This window comes from Ascidia mentula, chromosome 1, assembly GCF_947561715.1.
Source record: "Ascidia mentula chromosome 1, kaAscMent1.1, whole genome shotgun sequence".
Lineage (NCBI taxonomy): Eukaryota > Metazoa > Chordata > Ascidiacea > Phlebobranchia > Ascidiidae > Ascidia > Ascidia mentula.
In genome coordinates this window covers 6,502,266-6,521,336 of record NC_138566.1, presented here as the reverse complement: position 1 = coordinate 6,521,336, position 19,071 = coordinate 6,502,266, and the positions used below count along the sequence as shown (strand labels likewise).

The following is a 19,071-nucleotide window of genomic DNA, read 5'->3' as shown; positions in this document are numbered from 1 at the left end:
ACTGTCTTAGCAAGTACGTGCATTCCATAAAACATTTTGAAAATCTAGTCGATATTCAGTTGTACCAAGAAGATCTCTTCTTGCCGATTTAAAATTGGGTCCTAAAGAGGCTGACAGACATAGGCTGGGGAAAATGCATTTTATCACCATTTAGCATAGTCCGCACGATGAATAAACATACGACCTTGACCATTATTTTAGTTGTCTATATATGGGATAGGTTCCTCTCATCACGAAGTTCACAATAAACAATATATAGAGAGCGTTTGTAGTTGACAGAAATGCCTTATATTTTGTTTGTAGACTAGCTCTAAGCGAAGATAACCGCATAATCCAGATATGTGCGTACGTTCTGATCGCTATTCATAAACTCTTGCATGTACAGCTATTTTCTACCTAATTGCTGTGGCTGTGTTTGGAAGTCCAAAGGGTTTGGAAGGCCTCGGAGTTGCCTGGTACCGTGGTTCAAGCTACATCAAAGTTGTCCTCGCGTTAGTGACCAGCATTCTACTGTGTTACACAGCAGGGGTAGGACTTTTATTACAAGACGTGGAGAAGGGTAAGAAGTGTTTGATTTTGTCAAAATCATCTACTGTGTTTGTTGAAAAGATTTTATTTCAAGCAAGCATTCTATATATGTTTGTTTGCAATTTTCGTCTTTGATTAAATTGAATAGGATTGGAGTTTTTAATGTGTTTGCCAAAAGTATTCATTTGAAAATTAAGTTAAATCGATTGTCTGATCAAGGATGAAGTTTAGATTAAACTGATATTAAAACATAGTTTTTCAAAAAAAGAGAAATATAGTGATTCTTACATTAAGTAGGAAAGGTAACAGTACACAGTGTTATTACTGTCTTCGGTGACAGAGAAACTTCGCAAGCAAAAAGCTAAGAAGCGCAAACGGGAGAAAGCACAAGAAAGAAATCGGGAAAGTGAGTAAATCCCCCTTGATTAAGAAACACTGGTCTATACATTTAAAACCTATATATAGTTGTTTAAACCGTGCGCGCCTGCAGCATTTTTCATAGGCACATAACTGTTTGACCATTTCCCGCTTATTTCCCTTAAAAGTCCAAAAAATGTTTACTATTCTTATTTACATTTTAAAAGACCTATATTTGGAACGTTTCTTGGCGCATGCATCTGGGGAATTAGAACGTGAGTTGGTTGATCAAAGTGATGAGGATTTTCTGTTCGTTAGCGACGAGTTTTCCAATGGTTTTGATGGACAAATTTTGCAGGTAACAAATTTTGAAGTTGTGTTGATTTTAGTTTTCTATGAGGTGAAATAATACGATATATATTTAGTGCTTTTTTTTCTGTTGTCTGAGTATATTCGGTTGTCTGAATATTGCATATGTTATACTCCTTGCATATGTTACTTCGTGCATTTAAAGTTATTTTCCATTCGCAACAAATACCTAAGAAGTCTATTCCATTAATATTCCAATTAAACGCCCCCAGAAAACGTCTTTATAACGATACTCACGGAATTAAATGCTTGATGCGACCTTTGTCTATTAATTTCCAATAACAGAATTTTACTCTTACACTCTTACAAGTTACAACAACACTGTGTGTTGTTTAAGATTGAAAGGGTGATGAACAGGAGACTGTGGGCGCAATTCGAAGCCGAGTGTGATTTTGTGGAAACCCAGCTGGAACAAACTGGCGTGTTGGATGTTCCGGTTTTCCAAATGCTTTTTCATGGATCTAACGAGGAATCCGTGGAACAGATTTGCATTAATGGATTTAACAGAAGTTACTGCGGGAAAAACGGTTTGTTCTGTACTTAAGTAACACATTTGCCTTTTTCAGGTGCATCAAATACTCTTGTTTAGCAGTTATGCGCTATAAAGAGTATGAGGATAACCGAAATAAATGGAACAACTGCGTAATGTATTTTTCAACCTTGAATTTAATTGACCCGCCAGATATTTTTTACCAATCTTCTTTAAATTCACACTACACCGTGAACCATAATGTGAATGTCTTTTCCCATGAAACTTATCAGCCCCATTGAAGAGGCCATACTGAGGATAAGACGCCGGCAGTATATCACGCACTACAAAACACAGAATTACAACGCAAGGTTTTCGTACGTCTTTTTTGACCTCAATTAAATTTGTTCAGGCACGTTACTGGGCGATGGCGTCTACTTCTCAACAACGACAAAGTACTCGAACCGCTTCGCAAAACCAAACAATCGCGGTGTCCGTAAGATGATATTTGCCCAAGTTATAACCGGAAATTACTGCAAGGGTCGACGAGGACTAAAGGACGTTCCACGCCACGTGCCACCTTACCACTGCGTCGTTGACAACGTGAGCAATCCGAGCATATGCGCAATTTTCAAAGACGCAAGCGCTTATCCGACTTACATTATAACATATCGAAAATAGTGCTGTAGGTTTGTGTACTAATATGACTCATCTTTGTATACGTTGTTTTAAAAATAATTACATCACTAATTGTCTTAAACTTTGGGGCTTTGTTGTTGACGGCAATTTATACGAGATCATTGTATATTAATTGGCACTTTTAGTAGGGCATTATGAAAATCTACCCACTGACCATCTCATTTTCATTTTGTTGTGGCTAACTTCACCCTCAACTGATTCTTGTTCCAAACTTTCCATTTCTACATTGATGGTGAACATTGTAAAACAATGATCATGTTTTATGTCCATAATTGATTCTCTTTTTCTACAACTCAAATAAGCTAGCCTGGAAAGTCATTGTTAGTTAAGTGACGATCTAACAAAGTTCAAAAGAAGCCCAGCCAATCCCTTTCACTTCGTTAACTCCGCCTTCAAGAAATTCTTGTTGTAAACTTTCCATTCCAATGCTTTGTTGGTAACATTGTGTAACAATCGCTATGTTTCATGCACAAAATTGTTGTCTTTTTTCCCGAACTGAAACAAGCTAGTTTAGTTGCACACAATTCGTTAAACTACGAACAAACTGATGCAACAAACAGTCCACTACACTCCTAACGAAATACTTCACATGAGGCGTAATTTGGTATTGTTGCCACGAAACCTTGTGGAAAGGGCGAGGTGCAATGGGTTTCATATATTTATATTTTATATTATTCACAGAATTCACTTTAGAACTCTGTAATAGAAATTAGCACAGTAAGGATATCGTGCAATGTGCTTTCTGGTCAACGTTCAGTTTATAAAAAAGAATTTCGTGGTCGTGTTTTCTGTTCCTGCTTAGGTTGTTTCACTACCCATCTTGTCAGCTCCTACAGGCTTTATTTTGAAATGAATATTACTGCTTGCTACCCACGTCCTTGAGTAACAGTTATCTAATGTCATTTCATAGGCAACGAATATTAATTACGTCAAAGGAATCGTCAGAAATACAGCATTTAGTATATTTCTGCAAGCACCCAAGGCATTGGTTTCGTACTCTGCAATCTTGGCGGATTTATTATCAACGCTGTCGTGAGAACATCTACTTTACCACCCACAGACCTTCACATGAAAAATGATGTTATATCAGCGCAACTGCAATCAAGGCGATATTCACAAGCGACAAAAAGCATGATGGAGAATGACTACGGTATCCACCAATTCTTTATTTAAATTTGTTACAATACAACTGGTTTTTATTAGTTGACCTGCAAAACGTTTTCACATATCCAGTGTATTTTTTTATTTCTTATCTCCTTGTGATTGAAAGTACACATTTAGAAAGATTTTCAATAAAAACTTGTCAACTAAAAGTAAAGCACAGTGAAAGCACAGTGAAAGCACACCTAAAATTTTTAGCACACGAAAAGAAAAAAATAACACATTAAGGCTGAAGAAACAATTAAAACAAAGTTGATCGTTGCCCAGTCAATATGCAGACTTTGGTCATTTATGCTAAAGCATTTATGAAACTTTACATAAAATTATATCTTGTGCAGTGCAAGGTCGATCATTTGGAAATTATACATGCTGGATATGATGGCTTAATTTACAATTGTACAAAAATGGAAAGTACGTATTAAAATGCATATCTCATATTATTGGGCTCGGAAACACAAATAACTTGAACCATTTCTTTCTTGCGTTTAGTTCACTATTACCTTGCAACTAATTTCCCTTGCAATTGCGAAAGAGTTAATTTAAAGGAAGTAAAATATTCAGGAAGAAATAATTAACAAGAAAAACTTGATTGTTGTGGCAGCTAACTATACAACAACACATTGGCAATAAGTAATTTTCTAAAACAACCCCAATACTGCAGAAGCTGCAACCATGACCACCATTAAGCTATCGTTAAAATTGGTACGCCATGTGCAGTGCTGGAAACAAGACCCACATAAGTAAAGCTTTAACAAACTTGCCCTGGTGTTTTTGTATGGAACTGCCCGATGTTGATGTTGCTGAATAGGCGGCGGTAGACACGTTGCCGTCGCGAACATCTGCAGTAACAGAGATCGTACTAAATGTGCCCAACACGTGACTCGCTCAGGTTTTACTAAATGTTTTATCCACGGAAAAGTGATGTCAGAATACCACAGTGTCGCTATATTCATACGCTGGATAATTTGGATATATATGCTTTAGCAAAAAAGTCACATAATGCAAAATACATTTGCAAAAATCATTATCAAACAATCTTTGTCGAAAATGAAAAAAATCCACTCTAACAGTAAATTGATAAAGATATCGTTAGCGTTTTTTTTGTGTTAAATCCAAACGAATCGACCGCTTTTTCTTTAAGTAAGTTAATTAAACGTATTTTATTTGTCACGTCATTTGCAGCACCTGAGGAAGCGAGATCAAGCTCGCGAAAGCTCGTGCTAATATAAATGTTTAAAAGTCAGTCCCTTATCAAAACAATGCACCAGCAAGTACTATGGGTGTAGACCAGAGACTGACAAGGTGCATGGAAGAAATTGAGTTGGTATTATATTTATGTTTGTTGGCTATTTTTACACAGCTCACTTACTTTTGATCCAGGAAGTAAAAGACGACACCCTGGTGTAAACTCCGGGGAATCCCGGACGGTCGCACTCCACACCGAATGACGTCACACCGACTAGATACCAAGCGGTTTTGTCAACGAGCACGACGAGAGGACCGCCCGAATCACCCTTTTAAAGTAGAAAAAAACGTAAGTGAAGTTGTAAAGTAAACTTATAATCTCACCCTACATGATTCACAAAGCGAAATAATAGCCAGCATGAAAACCTTTATTTTTTACTCAGAAAAGCATCGTCCGTGTCTCATTAAATTGTCTGTAGCAAATTTCTTTAGCTAAATAAGCGCTTAGAATAAACATATTATTAAATGGGCCCAGGAGCGTTACAGTGCTGCTATCTGGCGTGGTGTGTATGTTTGCGCATCGTTTAGAGATTTTTTGACATTACCACACATTGTAGCGAATTTGTTTTTAAAATGCTATTCAGATAAACTTCTACCTGACAAGTTCCTACGCCACCCCTTTCAACATCTCCAGCACAGACTTGTGTCTGGGTAATGGTAGTTGGAGGTTCAACGTGTTGCACATATATAAGGGCACACTGCGAATTTGAGACCACAGGTAAACGCACTTGGTACAGAGAATCCGGGTTGGAACCAAGATGTTCTGAAAGCGAAATAAGTTATCTTTATGTTTGTGGTGTAAACCTGCAACCCGAATGGTGATAAAACGTATTAAGATCATATTATCAACTATTACTTAGGCTTTAAGGTTCTACTAAATAATGAACATTAGTTTACTCACGTAAGCGTCCAAATCCGGTTGCAATTGCATACTCCCCGTCTTGTACAATGAATTCGCTTCCTGGCAAGCAAATTGGTCGAACTTTGTCGTTAAATATGAGTGGTGATACCAACTTTAGCAAAGCAATGTCGTTTCCTACGTCAAATCTGAAAATTTAATGAGATATAACGCCTTTGAAGAAACTCAGATGTTATGGTAACTCTTCTAGCCATAACAAATGCCTTATTTCCAACAAAGCCAAAAGGCTCTCTTCAGTGTACCTCTATACACAACCTTACACATAACAAATCCCAGCAAACAGCAAAATTTATCTCTGTGGCCGATTGCACACCAGTGTGGGAACGCCAATAATATAGTAATAAATTACTACGATATGCTTACGTTGTATATGATTCATGGACGTGAATTTCCAGCACCGGTCTCGCCTGGTCTGCACCTCCGATACGACTTTGCTTGCCAACATCTACCCGGAGTGAACCAGGTCTGGTAACAAATTGTTACAAGATTTTGTAAAATTATTTTCAAGCTATACCATATAGGCTACAACCATAAGTCATATTGTATCCACACTGCTTGTTGAAACGTGGCGTTTAAAAAAAAAATCGACGCATTTTAAAGGCAACTTTGTCCAGTGTATCGTATTGTTTGTTTTAGATCTCCTCAAACAATTCTTACTTTACTTTTCACACCTTATTATTTGACAAAATAAAATATTCCATTTTTCGTTTTTTACCAGAAGATTAGTTTTTGAAAATGAAAGTATGGCAGCAAGAACAGCACAATATTCATTACCTTATGTCAATGTTCTTCATACAAAACGTTAAAAGTGTGTAAACGTGTACTTACATGGTGTAAGCGCTTACACAGTGAGCGGCGGTTAATATCCACAGTTCGTCGATAATAGACCCACCACATATGGGAAAATCAACGTTGACTTGGAATATAGAGGCTTGCCACGGCCAGGAGTGGGGATTAGCAGTGTTGCCACCAACAATTCTCTGATCCTGTTTCAGTAAAGGGTAAGTATATATATTTTGTACAGCTTTTGACCATGGCTGAAAAAAATGTCTTAATAATTGGTTACGTTGCCTGGCAGTGCATGGTTTTACTCTACAACTTTTACGATTTTTTTAAGTTATTTTATTTATTTTTTATTTTTTCTATTTGCGTTGTGGTTTCGTTTAAAAACACTGAGTGCGATCATTAGGTTTACAAGCTTCGCAGCCATCATTGCAGCCTAGCTGAATCGGCCACTTTTTCCTCCAAGGACCTGCGCAGTGGGGCGATCCTGCAAACCATACCATTGCATGAAACATTACTGCGTTGTCTGATTATAGTGATGGAGATCCCTAACGTATAAGTGACCGTTGCCTCACAAGTTGTACGCTTGCCCACCAGTGAACAGTCACAATATACCCCATGAAATCGCTCCTTCAGCTCAATTGATAAAGCGTTGGGCCTGGTTAGCCCAGGGTCGCGAGTTTAAACCTCACCGGGAGCTTGATTTTTCAAATCTCGCTCTTATTTGTCAGGAAAAGTGGGTGATCCAGCTAGCCACCAAATGCCTGGGCTGCGAAGCCTGCAAACCTAATTTTCATTATTGCGACATTTGAAGTGTTTGAAGTTTTTCAAAGATTGTTACGTAATTTAACTTTATTTTGTGCATTGCAAACACTGGAATCTTCAAACTCCAGAAGTTTGAATCGAACTATTTGAAATGCAACTCTATCACAAATGAAAATCTCAAAATCCTGTTACGGAAAGTAAATATCCTGTTTCACAACTCCTTCAGTGTAGGATCTTGTTTGATCAACTTACCCAGGTGAATGTGGGAGCTTGAAAAACTTTTCCACATTGATCCACAGTCTGCGGCAAGTGCACTGGAACAAAAAATACAATGTAGCTTAAACGCACAACTCTCTAGTTATCGGTTATGATCATGCACGTAAATGAGTAAACACGTTGGCACCTTACCGCACTCAATTTCATCGCTGTCGTCGCCACACTGGTCAATACCATCACATCTCTCCCCACTTGGAATACAAGTTCCATTCCAACAAGTGTACTCTGCTGCTGTACACCGGTCTATGAAATATATGTTTACTGTAAATTTTCGGAAGTGGACATTAGACCAGGGCTGGCCAGCCTCAAGGCGTATATGGGTTAAAAAAATGGCGCATATGGAAGCCAACGATTGACGGTCCCGTGCATTGATTAGGCCTTCCATTCCAAACGACATATATTTGTTTTTGTTCATCGAAACTACAACCTTTACTAAAATTATTCAAAAATTACATTTTAGATGGTCTGAAATATTCTGAACTGATCAGTGTTTTTAGTCTACCAAATTTATCAGTGCTCCATGCAGTAATGGACAAACATTAAATTTATGTTACCTTCGGTGCTCCATCTTATCAGAAAACCTTTTCCAGTGATAGCTGCATCAGTGAAAAATTCCACACGAACTGTCGTGGAAAGGGCTGCAAAATTTTGGGGCGAATCTGAGCCACAAAACGAGTGGCCAGAATACTGCGAAAAAAAGGGTATGATTTTACACTAAATGCAAACATACTTTAGAGTTTAGACACAAGACAGTAGTTGGTTACATGGAGATTTATCGAATTCAATAGTAAATAAACGGTCATGCATGTTACTTACAATTTCACTGCCGTCGTAGATTCGTAAATAATCATATTGGCATTTTTCAGAGTCTTCAATATCCATGTCTTCGAAAGTGATCAATATTACCTGCAACAGCACAGTTGTTAACATCAACTTGTCCAACAAAATACTGTTTACACACAGTTAACGGATTAAATGACACAGTTTGTCAGATAGTTAGTACTTACTTTGTCAGATGTTGTCTGTATTATCCAACTTAGATGCAAGTTATGGGCGTAATTTCCCGGGTAGCCAGGGCTCATTAAAATACCCGATGCAGCTGTCAGTACTTGGGACACAACTCCTTGAAACAAACCGGGATTGTTTTATGTTATCAATTGCAAAAAAATAAGGCCATATTTCCAAGTCATGTCACTGCATTATTTTGTTATGCTGCACAAACCGCTTGTCGTCGTTGTCTCAGGCACTGTGGTTGTTGTCATTGTTGATGTTGATGTTGTCGTTGTTGTGGTTGTTGCTGCTGCTGCTGCTGCTGTTGTTGTTGTTGTTGTGGTTGTGGTTGTCGTTGTCGTTGTTATTGGTCCGTCTAAAAAGTGCCACCTAAGTGATGTTTTTTGCCCAGTTGTGTAGATTTTCATTGTCAGTTTTCAGCTATATTAAAACTAACAAACCGAATTGATGAAATGTACGAACGTTTAGATAAAAATTTAAGCAATCATGTAGAAAATAGACACGCAATAAGCAAAAGGGACCTCTGGTAATTGCAACAGCAAACTAATAATCGCATATCTGAGTATTATGCTGTTAATTATGACTAATGATTTGAATCGCAATGAAAGCTTAACATATGCACAAAATCCCACGTACTTTCGTGTATCCAGGACCTGAACTTGGACACCCTGGTGTAAACACCAGGATACGTGGCAAGAGCGCATTCCCTACCAAATGACGTAACACCGATAAGGAACCATTTTTCTTCGTTGACAAAACAAGCGAGCGGACCTCCTGAGTCGCCCTGCATCACCGAAAATGACAAAATCGAAGTGATACAATTTTCAACAAAAGTCGTTTCGCATATCGTACAACTACGTCAGTAATATCGGAAGGTTAGTAAGAAACATAAGATAAACGTAATCCAACAAGAAATGTTAGCAATAAAGAGCAGTGGGAAACGATAAAACCATAAGATTTTTGGATCAGGCGTTGAAAAAAAAACATAAACGCAATAAACACTAACTGCTTAAAAGATATTGGTTTATGACTCTAAGGACAACGTTGGATGATTTTAATAAACCTAATTTTTAATTTTCCAACCTGACAACTGTCAACACCGCCTTTATCATAATTCCCAGCGCACACCATTGATTCCAAGAAATTAGCGTATCTAGCGGTGCATTGCGATTGCTCGACGATTGGCACCCTCACTTGTTGCAACTCGGTCGCCACGTTGTGCTGGTACGCTGCCAAAGAACAACAGATACACGAAAGTGAATATTAATATCTGGCTGGTTAAATCGTTTGGTAAGCTACTAAGTCTTGTCTTAGATAATTAGATTTTGGATTATTCCGATCAGTTAGAATCTAATTTATCTAACTGTTAGATAATTAGGTTGGCAAAGTGGGTTTGAAACATTCAGACTGAAAAAATGTCCATGTCCAATGTTTCTTCAACCTAAAAGCACGCAATGCTTAAACTTCAAAGGTTATCAACGATTAGAGCCCGATGAGGTCAATTTTGGTTGCAAAAGGTCAATCATTCTTACAAATATTCGCAAACTGCGCGAGGTTAATTATATTTACCCCATATCGAAGCCGCTCTTTGAATTTATCGCGATACAGAAGAGAACTCACCCAATGCACCAAAGCCAGTAGCAATGCAAGTCGTTCCAGCTGGAATGTTGTAAGCATCCGTGTCTTCTGGAATGCATATAGGACGAACAGTCGACGAAAAGACAAGCTGAGTCGACAACTGCAGCAGTGCAATGTCGTTGGCAAGAGTTGTGCTGAAAAAAAATATCTAATGTTGGTTTGCTCATTTCACCGGAAACCATGTCTTGTTTTATCCCGCTGTCACTGAACGAATGTACGAAGTACCAGAGGAAAATATTGCTTTTGGTTTTAATAATCACCCTTACTATAGGCCCACTTACCTGATGTAATCGGGATGGTTAATTATTTGAGAAACTGATATTGTTTGGATGCCTTCAGTCTGCGAATTCGAGTGATATCCAGCCAACACCGTCACACCAGAAGCTCTGCAACGTGGAGGAAATACGGAATAATAATTCAAACTAAACACTCCGGGTTTTTCTGTACAGTTTTTACAACTATTTTACTATCATGTATTCGCTGATCTTTTAAATTTTTAAACCGGGCAAGTAAAACGGTTTTTCACAGACAAAAACCCATTTATATTATTTGGTAAAGTGTGATATTCCAATTCGTCGCAGTTACAAACAAAACACATCGCACACCACAGACAAGAGTTGGTATCAAACACAAACCAAACCTACTCTCTGTTCTCAGTGCAGTGGGCAGCAGTGATCACCCACCCCGCGTCCACAATCGATCCCCCGCATAAAAACGTCGAGAATCCTTCGACAATGTGGAGCCTAACTTGCCACGGCCAGGATCCCTGAGTTGCTGCGTTCCCTCCGACGATCCTTGTGTTCTAATTGTGACGAAATGTATACGAAGTTAAATAAGTTGTTCGATTATTGCAGTTAGGTTATTATAAGTTGCAAAATTTGGAAGACTCTTGAAATGGGTTAAATTGCTTTGACTCTCCCAGAAACGATAAAAAGATCCCTTGCAAAACCAGACTTTAGAAAAACAAAAGTTCAAATTTTTTTTCAATACATTTGTAATTACCCAATCTTTGGTTAATCAAAGCTCCATCAAACTAAACATCATAATTTTACACCAAATTAAAACGGCGTTTTTGTCGTAAACGTGTTTTATTTTGCATAAAAATATCAGTATAAACGTACCCATAGAAATTGTGGAGCAACGTTTACTTTTCCACACTCAGCATAATCTGTGCCTCCTTGTTCTGTTAAAATTAATAAAGCATATATAAACCATCCATAAAGTAAACACTTTTGCTCACAAACGCACAACTTACCACATTCTATTTCATCACTGTCATCTGCGCAATGTTTGACGTGGTCGCAGTGTTGCGCCGATGGTATGCAGTCCCCGTTCCAACACGAGAATTCCGTATCTGCGCACCTTGCTGAAATAAATTGATGTTAAAAGAGGTCCATTTTGATCGGAGGCGTCAAACTCATTTAGTTAAGTGGGCCTTATTTACCGCCTGCATTTTCGCCAGCTAAATTAACCACAGCGATAATTTCAATATTTACATTTCTACGTGACTTCTAATGCAAAAGACATAAAAAATGATACTTGTTATCCTTGAAAGTACCAAAAAACAAGACATATGGGTTAGGATTTGGTCCAAGGTCTGCCAGTTGGACATAATAGTCTATTATTTGAAAAATGGTAGCAAAGACAGCAATCTGGCCATAAAGAATTTGAGCCAACATTTCATGTTGCATGAATTATTCGCTGTTATGTTGGAAAGCCAGCCGTATATCACCTATTTGCTACATTTTATCAACGAACAGGTAAGGTGAAAACCATCATTCATCAATCATTTTTTGTGGACCACCATTGTGTATCGGGCGTCCATATACAAAGCTAGCCATTAATTCCAAACAACGCCGGTGTAAGGTTACGGAACCTTTCTCCACATACGACACACCAAATTTTTGCGATCTCTACACACCTTTTGTCGTCCACTGGATGTAAAAACCCCTTCCCTCGAGGCTGTCATCTGATGTGAACGTGAAAGAAACCCGATTGTTGTGCGCTTCGAAGTTTCGCGGCAGAGTCTGGCCGCAGAAGCCTTTGCTTGTGTACTAAAATTCACAATGTTAAAAGCAAGTGTTTTCAGAATGGGTGACCAACATTAATGAAAACACAGCTAACAAAGTAAAGTTTGACATAACACCGTAATTTCGTCCCGTCGTTCGCACAACTGATGGCTTAATATCGGAAAGCTTAAATAAAAAGTGTCCAATTTATCAACTATACAAGGATAAGGAATAATAAATTGTTACTGTCCGATTAGATTCTGTTAGCCAAAACGTTTGCCGGCTTTTCATTGAAGGTAAATCGTGCTGAAGTTGATCGCCAGCCATTTATTTGTTCTTATATGCCGAGTAACTTCACGTATTTTATGTTTGGCTACATACTAGCGTCGTGCCGTCGTAGATCTTCAACTCGTCGTAGATGCAATTCGAATGGGTTTGGAGATCAAGATCCAGAAAAGTAACGACGATAATCTGCAACGAATCCAGTTTATGCCTGGCTGGTAAAACGAACTTGTAATGCTATCGCAGCCTCAGCAAGATCACAATTAAGCACTTTAAACTCCATTTCGGAGCAGGGCCCAAATAGTACGAAACGTGACTTTAACAAGTTTTAAAACACTTTCTGATTCAAAGAAATGTTGGGTATTTTTAAATTTGCGATAAATTAGTAAAATAAATTTACCTTGTTAGGCGTTGTCAGAATGCTTGCGGTGCAGCTTAGCGAACTACCGTACGAGGACGGGTAGTTAGGTGAGGTAATATTACCCGATGCCGCTGTAAGTGTGTCTTCATCGCATATATTGCTTTGGCCTATGAAACAGCCGAGTTCAGTGGCAAACAATCTTGTTTTCGGTATCTTTCAAAATGATGTTCCTGGTTCCAATTTATCGGGATAACAATCAAATGAATCCGGTCGGGTAATTTTGATTCAGAAGTTTGCAAACCGCAATTCAAGCGTGCATGACATATAAGTTTATGCCTGAAAAGTATGGTTTACGATTGGTTGAGGTTAGCTTATTATGAGTCCGATTGGTAAAGTTCATAGCTGTGCAACAAAAAAATCTGGTTGGTGATGTGATTTGGTCCCGTCTTAGAGTTTGCTCAATAATAACATGTTATGAAAAGCCCTCAATATTGCAGACATCTTGGGCAAACGACACTTAATTCATTGATATTGTATGATTACGTCACAACTCATTCACAATCACTTGATATGCTGATTTACATTTGGTGGCGCATCACACTACTGCCCAAACCGAACAAGGCACATTGTTAACAAACAATCTAATAGACGAAACTGACAACCGTGGTTTTGTTTATGAAAGGCCCACAAACTCAGATAGTGTGTTACCCGGCTGGATCCGAATACGAATACTTGGCCAACATCCGAATTCCCCGATCATTACGTCACTTTCATGAAAGCCAATTGTTCTTATACGAGTACTATCCCATTGTATGACAATTTACGACAAAAGGGGTTGATGTTGGTATGTGTTTACCTCTACGAAGTTATAGAACCGTTTTATCAAAACAAGTTGACACAAAGACTATTTCGCCGTTCGCAATCCTACGACATGCGTCACAAAGGAAAGGAACATAATTCATATTATGCGTTTAACGTCACTAACCCGCTATCAACATCATTAACACAGAATTGACTGTGCTTTCGAAAGCGCAACACATAAAATTCCAACCTTAAATCAATTATGCGTGAAGTGAGTTGAAGTCTACCGTTATACAGACAGTAGACATACCTATTATTCTTCCATACACCTAAGCCTTGTTTACCAACAGACCACAAACCTTTTGTGCCTTCAATCAGTATCCAAAGAGTGATCCACGATAGTAGCGTAGAAATCTTCATGGCATACCAGAGCATCGTTGGCACACAACATTACAATAATACCTGTAGTTTATGTAACCGCATCGCACTTCCTAACATGTATGAAAACTGTGAAAGAAAAATTGTAAAGAGTCAGCCGTTATATAACCGACAACCGAAGCATACAAGCACTGTGACAAATGTTATTCGGTTGTGGAACAGCTCATTAAATTTCCACAAGTATGACCAACAATTAATTAAATAGTTTGTTTACGCAAACGTTGACTGCATTTACCAGGTATCTAGACTATCCGCGTATGCGCCATCAGACGTCACGAGTCTTAGGTGCCAACGAAAACGCGTTACCAAAGCCTTCTCTTTTGTGTTGAAGTATATCGCGCCTATCGCATTACAACACCCATTCCGACTACCACGTGATGATTTCTTTATGTTTGGGCGAAACCTTATAGCTAACATGCGCCCCATTCACTGCTGATTTCGCCAATATAATGTAGATTGCAAAATTAATGAATTACAATAAGGTGCTTATTCCTGTTGTGGGCGCTTAAATCCCAGTTTATCTGTGTTGCTTTCTCTACCAGTTTTCTGTTCTCTTGGGCTTGATAACTGATATACACAAGATATCATATCCTTTTATACTGGGCACATTTCCAGTACTAAGCACTGACGAATATATTGCTATTTTTGTCGCAGTTATGCACTCCACAATCTGTCTAATTACGAGGATGCCCTGTATTTTATACCTTTATTCGTGGTTCAACTTTTCAACTTAGCCACTGCTGTGGTCTTTTTGATTGCTATTCAGCTGCCGACTGGACCTTTCAAGTCAAACGCCATACAGCGATGTTTTTTTACAAAAGACTCATTCAGCCAATATCACCGATTCTTTATGCGTCGTATTTATCTAAAACTCTTTTCCATTGTTGTTTGTCTCCAATTTCCGAGCTGTGCCGTTCGCACACCACCGGCTCAATTGTTGATCAAACAAAACGTTTCAAAGTTTTGTTTTGAAAATTAAAACGCATGAAGGCAGCAACTGACGCTGGTAAAAGTATGTACAGCTTATAGTGCTTTCAAAAGGAAAATGAACAAAATAAATAGGAAACCAATGCGGTGCTAGCGTCGAAAAAGCTATTTATAGCTCAGTTACACAGCAAATAATTTTCTTCCAATGCCAGTTCATTTTCTGCGGTTACCACCTAATAATTTAAACTTACCAATCTTCCGGGCACATTACCGTAGGTCCAGATCTGCCAATTTCGTGATAACACTTGTAGATAGATTACATAAAATAGACGTTTTAAACGTTTTAAATCAAAACTTAACATCAATCCGAGAGGTACATAACACTTGGTCTTAACCGCTTTTGTCAGGTCGTCCAAATGCTCAACCATATGGGATTCACAACGAGAACGCTTGCTGTTATTGGTGTTAACTGCTGGTGTAAATATGGACAAAGAAACAATAAACGCATGCAAAATATTATTCCAACTTGTTCTGTATCAAATCAAATTTGAATGTAGCAATTTTATTTAGCTGTTTCATCGGCCAAAACACATTCTAACAATCTCCTGATATTACTCTAGCACGATAGTAGTAAAGCGTGACTCTTTTTCCGTTTTGTGGTTGGCGTTTTTTTGGCTCTTTAGTCCCTCAATCGCTTTTGACGTTACACAGAATCATGTAATCTTATTCTGGCAAGAAGTAAAACTTGGAGGTCATGGAAAAACAATGATTCTGAGCTCATGATTATCCGTTGGAAAATAAACGCAGAAAGTAAAACATTTTTATTGTTAGTGTCGTTTTGTTAATTTTAGGTACAACAGCAAAATATAAAAAAATAAAATTTTAAATATTTTGTATATACTTTTGATGTGGGTTGTACTGGGTAAAGAATCAATCAACACAAAGTTGATATTTCCATATTATCGCACTTAAAAAGCTGGAAAATCGCGTTAATATGTGTTAGTAACTAGTGGAAATTTGATGTAATTCGATATTATTTCGACGACGCACTCAATAGGACAGAATTTCGTTGGGGTCGTGGAAGTTCTTTGTATGTTGTAGTGATGCTGGTAAGCGAACAGTGCAAGGCAAAGCCCAACAACTGGATTTTGTACTGGATTTTAAATTTTGTAGATTGCTAATTACATTCACGTGCTAGTCAACATCTGTCTCTGTTGGACAAGTTGAACAAAAAGTAAACGAGCCTGTGGTTTTGGAAGTATCTTAGTCTATGAGTTACTGAAACGAAGAGTAATTGCAGAGCTTTTTCATTTTACATGTTTCTTCTGCCACCAGCTACTGAAAGCTGTACTTTTGCACCGACAGAAAACGCACAAGCTTTGCATACAAACGACAATGAATAGTTATGTACCTGTGGTGGTGGCGGTTGGTGTATTTTTGCTGATTTCCATGTTAATTATGGAAAGGTACCTAGATGCAGATTTTAGCCTTTATAGACAACATTCCTATTTTGCCCAGAGCAACCACACAGAAAACACCGTTCAAAGTTTCAACGGTGACAAGAGATTAGACGAATATTATCCGCAGTACAGATATGGAATGGCAAAAAACAACCCGTACATGTTGATTGCCATACCAAGTGTAATGAGAAAGGGTGAATTCTACCTCAACAAGACACTGCGCTACATGGTTGATCCACTGACAGAAACTCAGAAACAGAACACTGTATTTGTCATATATCTCGCCGATGACAAGCTCAGCATATTTGAAAATCAAACAAAGCAGTTATATGCTGAGTTTCGAGAAGAATTTGATAGCGGAATAATTGAAGTAAGTACAAAGGCATTATTGCATTATTGAAGCAGAATCTCCACCCAATTGTAATCTGCAAAGGTGTGGGGTAACTTTGAATTTGGTAAAATCATAACTGAATTACAAATACTTCGTTTCCATAGCCGCTTTTAACTCGGATAAAGTACTCGCTCAAAGTCGACCAAATTGAAATGGCCAAAATTAACTTGCGTTTTCATGGCTAAAATTATTCAAGCGTATCGTAAATAAATAAATAAATAACTATCGATCGACAGTCGACAACGACCTTGTTCAATGACATTTCGGATGAAATAATGGCCCTCAATGCGTCAACTGCGTCAAGAAAGTTGAAAAAGATCATTTTGATACTGACTGTTATTTTAAAAATCCTTTCTATCGCAAAACTTGTCTGTCTCGGTGCCTGCTATAACAATTTTATTTTACTGAAAACAACGTAACAATATATGTGCATATACAAAACAACAATATGATGCACATATATAAATACTACATGTACACAGTGAACACTGTTTTGTAACAGATTGTTGGACCTCCGCGGGAACTCCATCCAAATTGGGAAACCAAATTGGTTCCAAACTTTGGTGACAAGATAGAGCAAATTCGGTGGAGATCGAAACAAAATCTGGACATGGCATTTCTGATGTCTTACACCATTCGCTATTTGGATCCAACCTATTTTTTGATGATGGAGGACGACGTTCAAGCTACAAGCAATTACATGAGCGAAATATTAAAGGTAAAAGAGCGTCGGCATTTTACGTTATATGACATATTTATGTAGAACGTCTTCCTTGTAAATATGCGCTACGTGTTAGGACAAATAATTCGTTTATATCCACACTTACGATAAAAAAATTTGTACATCCACATGGTTCAGTCGCAATGGCTGGTATTTACAAAAGGGGCTATCGCTTCTCCAAACCTATATAGGTCCTACCAGCTAATCGAGTAACTTTCCCAACCAGTTTAGGTTTATATTGAAAAAAGAAGCAAAGATCACCACACAAGATTCTTTGTTTAGTTTGCAGAGGCACAGCCTGCGAAAACGTGGGAGTACTGTTCCTTCACTTCAGTGGGAGGGGCCGGAAAGTTATTCCACTACAAATCTACCAGAGAGTTCGCGAAATTCGTTTCCATGTTTTGGGATGCGAAACCCCTCGACTGGCTGCTTTGGGATTTCGTGCGGAACAAACGATGCGGGTATATTGAAAGTCAGGAAATTTGTAAGGAAAAAAGCAACAAACTGATCAGAGGCTACCCAGGAGACTTGTTCGTGCATTTGGGCAAGTAAGTCGGCCTAACCAACATGCGAACAGATTTGTTTTTGTGCTAACTGACAAACAAAAACATGTTGCACCCTGTTTAAGAGTAACTATACACAAGCTTTTATTGATGAAAAAATGAATTTACTTTAATCAAATCGTATTTTTATTGCCATTACCCATTGTTGGGCTGTGTGGTATTGCAAAGGAATATAGCAGCATATTTTAAAACATATAGCTAGTAAATCATATTATGTCCAATTCGTGCGGAAGCAAATGAGCCGTTAATTAGTAATTAACTGCACTGTCTGCAGCGCACAGTACAATAGTACAATTTCATTTTACACACACCGTTTATTTTTTATCTTAGAGTATCTTCGAGGACCAGCTTCGGCATCAATTGAAGCGGAAAAAGAAACCAAAGTGTTTGTAGTCCAGCAAAGGAACAACAAAACTTATAAACTGATTCTGTTGTAATTGCTTATTAAGATGCTCAAAGCATCTGCTTCTAGTTCTTTGCTAATAAAGTTGGCACTTACATTCTGTAGTGAAGGAGCATTTTACAAATTCAAATAACTCCGCAAACCGCAAGTCACCTGACCAATGGGAGAAATTTTACTACCTTGTTCAATTGATCCAAAGTCCGCATATATTGCAAGCCCATGCTGGACGTGAACAGATGTTTGTATATCGCACCGATTGCGATTCTTACATACATAAAGTTTACACGGCGCCATAGGTCCACCAAATGTACCAAAAGTGCACGAAGAACACACTTAGCTATGTAGATATATACAGCAAACTTTCTGGTGGTTCGTTTCGGCTTGAAGGACATAAAAACGACGAAATGTTTCGGTTTACGAAATCTATACCAAGTGAATATATATATGTAACGATTGACAGATTATCGCGGTAACGCCCTTACCGTTTCAACTCGT

The 19,071-nt window shown here is 38.2% G+C and overlaps 2 protein-coding genes across 3 annotated transcripts; one reads left to right on the top strand and one right to left on the bottom strand.

The window, feature by feature from the left end:
* Positions 1–3,650: 3,650 nt before the first annotated feature.
* LOC145899779 (ovochymase-like) lies at positions 3,651–14,176 on the bottom strand. Of its 2 annotated transcripts, none has more exons than XM_082988688.1 (23): positions 14,033–14,176; positions 12,912–13,039; positions 12,611–12,700; positions 12,142–12,274; positions 11,476–11,586; positions 11,342–11,403; positions 10,865–11,022; positions 10,502–10,606; positions 10,203–10,354; positions 9,666–9,811; positions 9,219–9,366; positions 8,794–8,937; positions 8,579–8,694; positions 8,388–8,477; positions 8,126–8,258; positions 7,704–7,814; positions 7,548–7,609; positions 6,576–6,733; positions 6,111–6,212; positions 5,730–5,875; positions 5,425–5,591; positions 4,953–5,097; positions 3,651–4,422 (listed from the first exon to the last, which is right to left on the bottom strand). In XM_082988688.1, the coding sequence occupies exons 1-23, from the start codon at positions 14,106–14,108 to the stop codon at positions 4,277–4,279; spliced, it is 2,829 nt and encodes a 942-aa protein (XP_082844814.1). In that variant the 5' UTR covers positions 14,109–14,176; the 3' UTR covers positions 3,651–4,276. The 2 variants fall into 2 exon arrangements, with proteins under 2 accessions (XP_082844814.1, XP_082844821.1); XM_082988695.1 differs by having other exon boundaries at positions 4,953–5,009; positions 5,430–5,591.
* Positions 14,177–16,148: 1,972 nt separating this feature from the next.
* LOC145910981 (alpha-1,3-mannosyl-glycoprotein 4-beta-N-acetylglucosaminyltransferase A-like) lies at positions 16,149–18,649 on the top strand. The gene is made up of 4 exons (XM_082998213.1): positions 16,149–16,868; positions 17,392–17,607; positions 17,893–18,158; positions 18,504–18,649. The coding sequence occupies exons 1-4, from the start codon at positions 16,434–16,436 to the stop codon at positions 18,535–18,537; spliced, it is 951 nt and encodes a 316-aa protein (XP_082854339.1). The 5' UTR covers positions 16,149–16,433; the 3' UTR covers positions 18,538–18,649.
* The last annotated feature ends 422 nt before the right edge of the window (positions 18,650–19,071 follow it).

Coding starts and splice junctions, on each gene's coding strand:
- LOC145899779 (XM_082988688.1), bottom strand. CDS start 14,108: ATGCTCTGGTATGCCATGAAGATTTCTACGCTACTATCGTGGATCACT. Junction 7,815..8,125: donor GATAAGATGGAGCACCGAAG/GTAACATAAATT, acceptor TATATTTCATAG/ACCGGTGTACAGCAGCAGAG. Junction 5,098..5,424: donor GTGGCGTAGGAACTTGTCAG/GTAGAAGTTTAT, acceptor CTACTTTAAAAG/GGTGATTCGGGCGGTCCTCT.
- LOC145910981 (XM_082998213.1), top strand. CDS start 16,434: ATGAATAGTTATGTACCTGTGGTGGTGGCGGTTGGTGTATTTTTGCTG. Junction 16,869..17,391: donor TTGATAGCGGAATAATTGAA/GTAAGTACAAAG, acceptor GTTTTGTAACAG/ATTGTTGGACCTCCGCGGGA. Junction 17,608..17,892: donor ACATGAGCGAAATATTAAAG/GTAAAAGAGCGT, acceptor TTCTTTGTTTAG/TTTGCAGAGGCACAGCCTGC.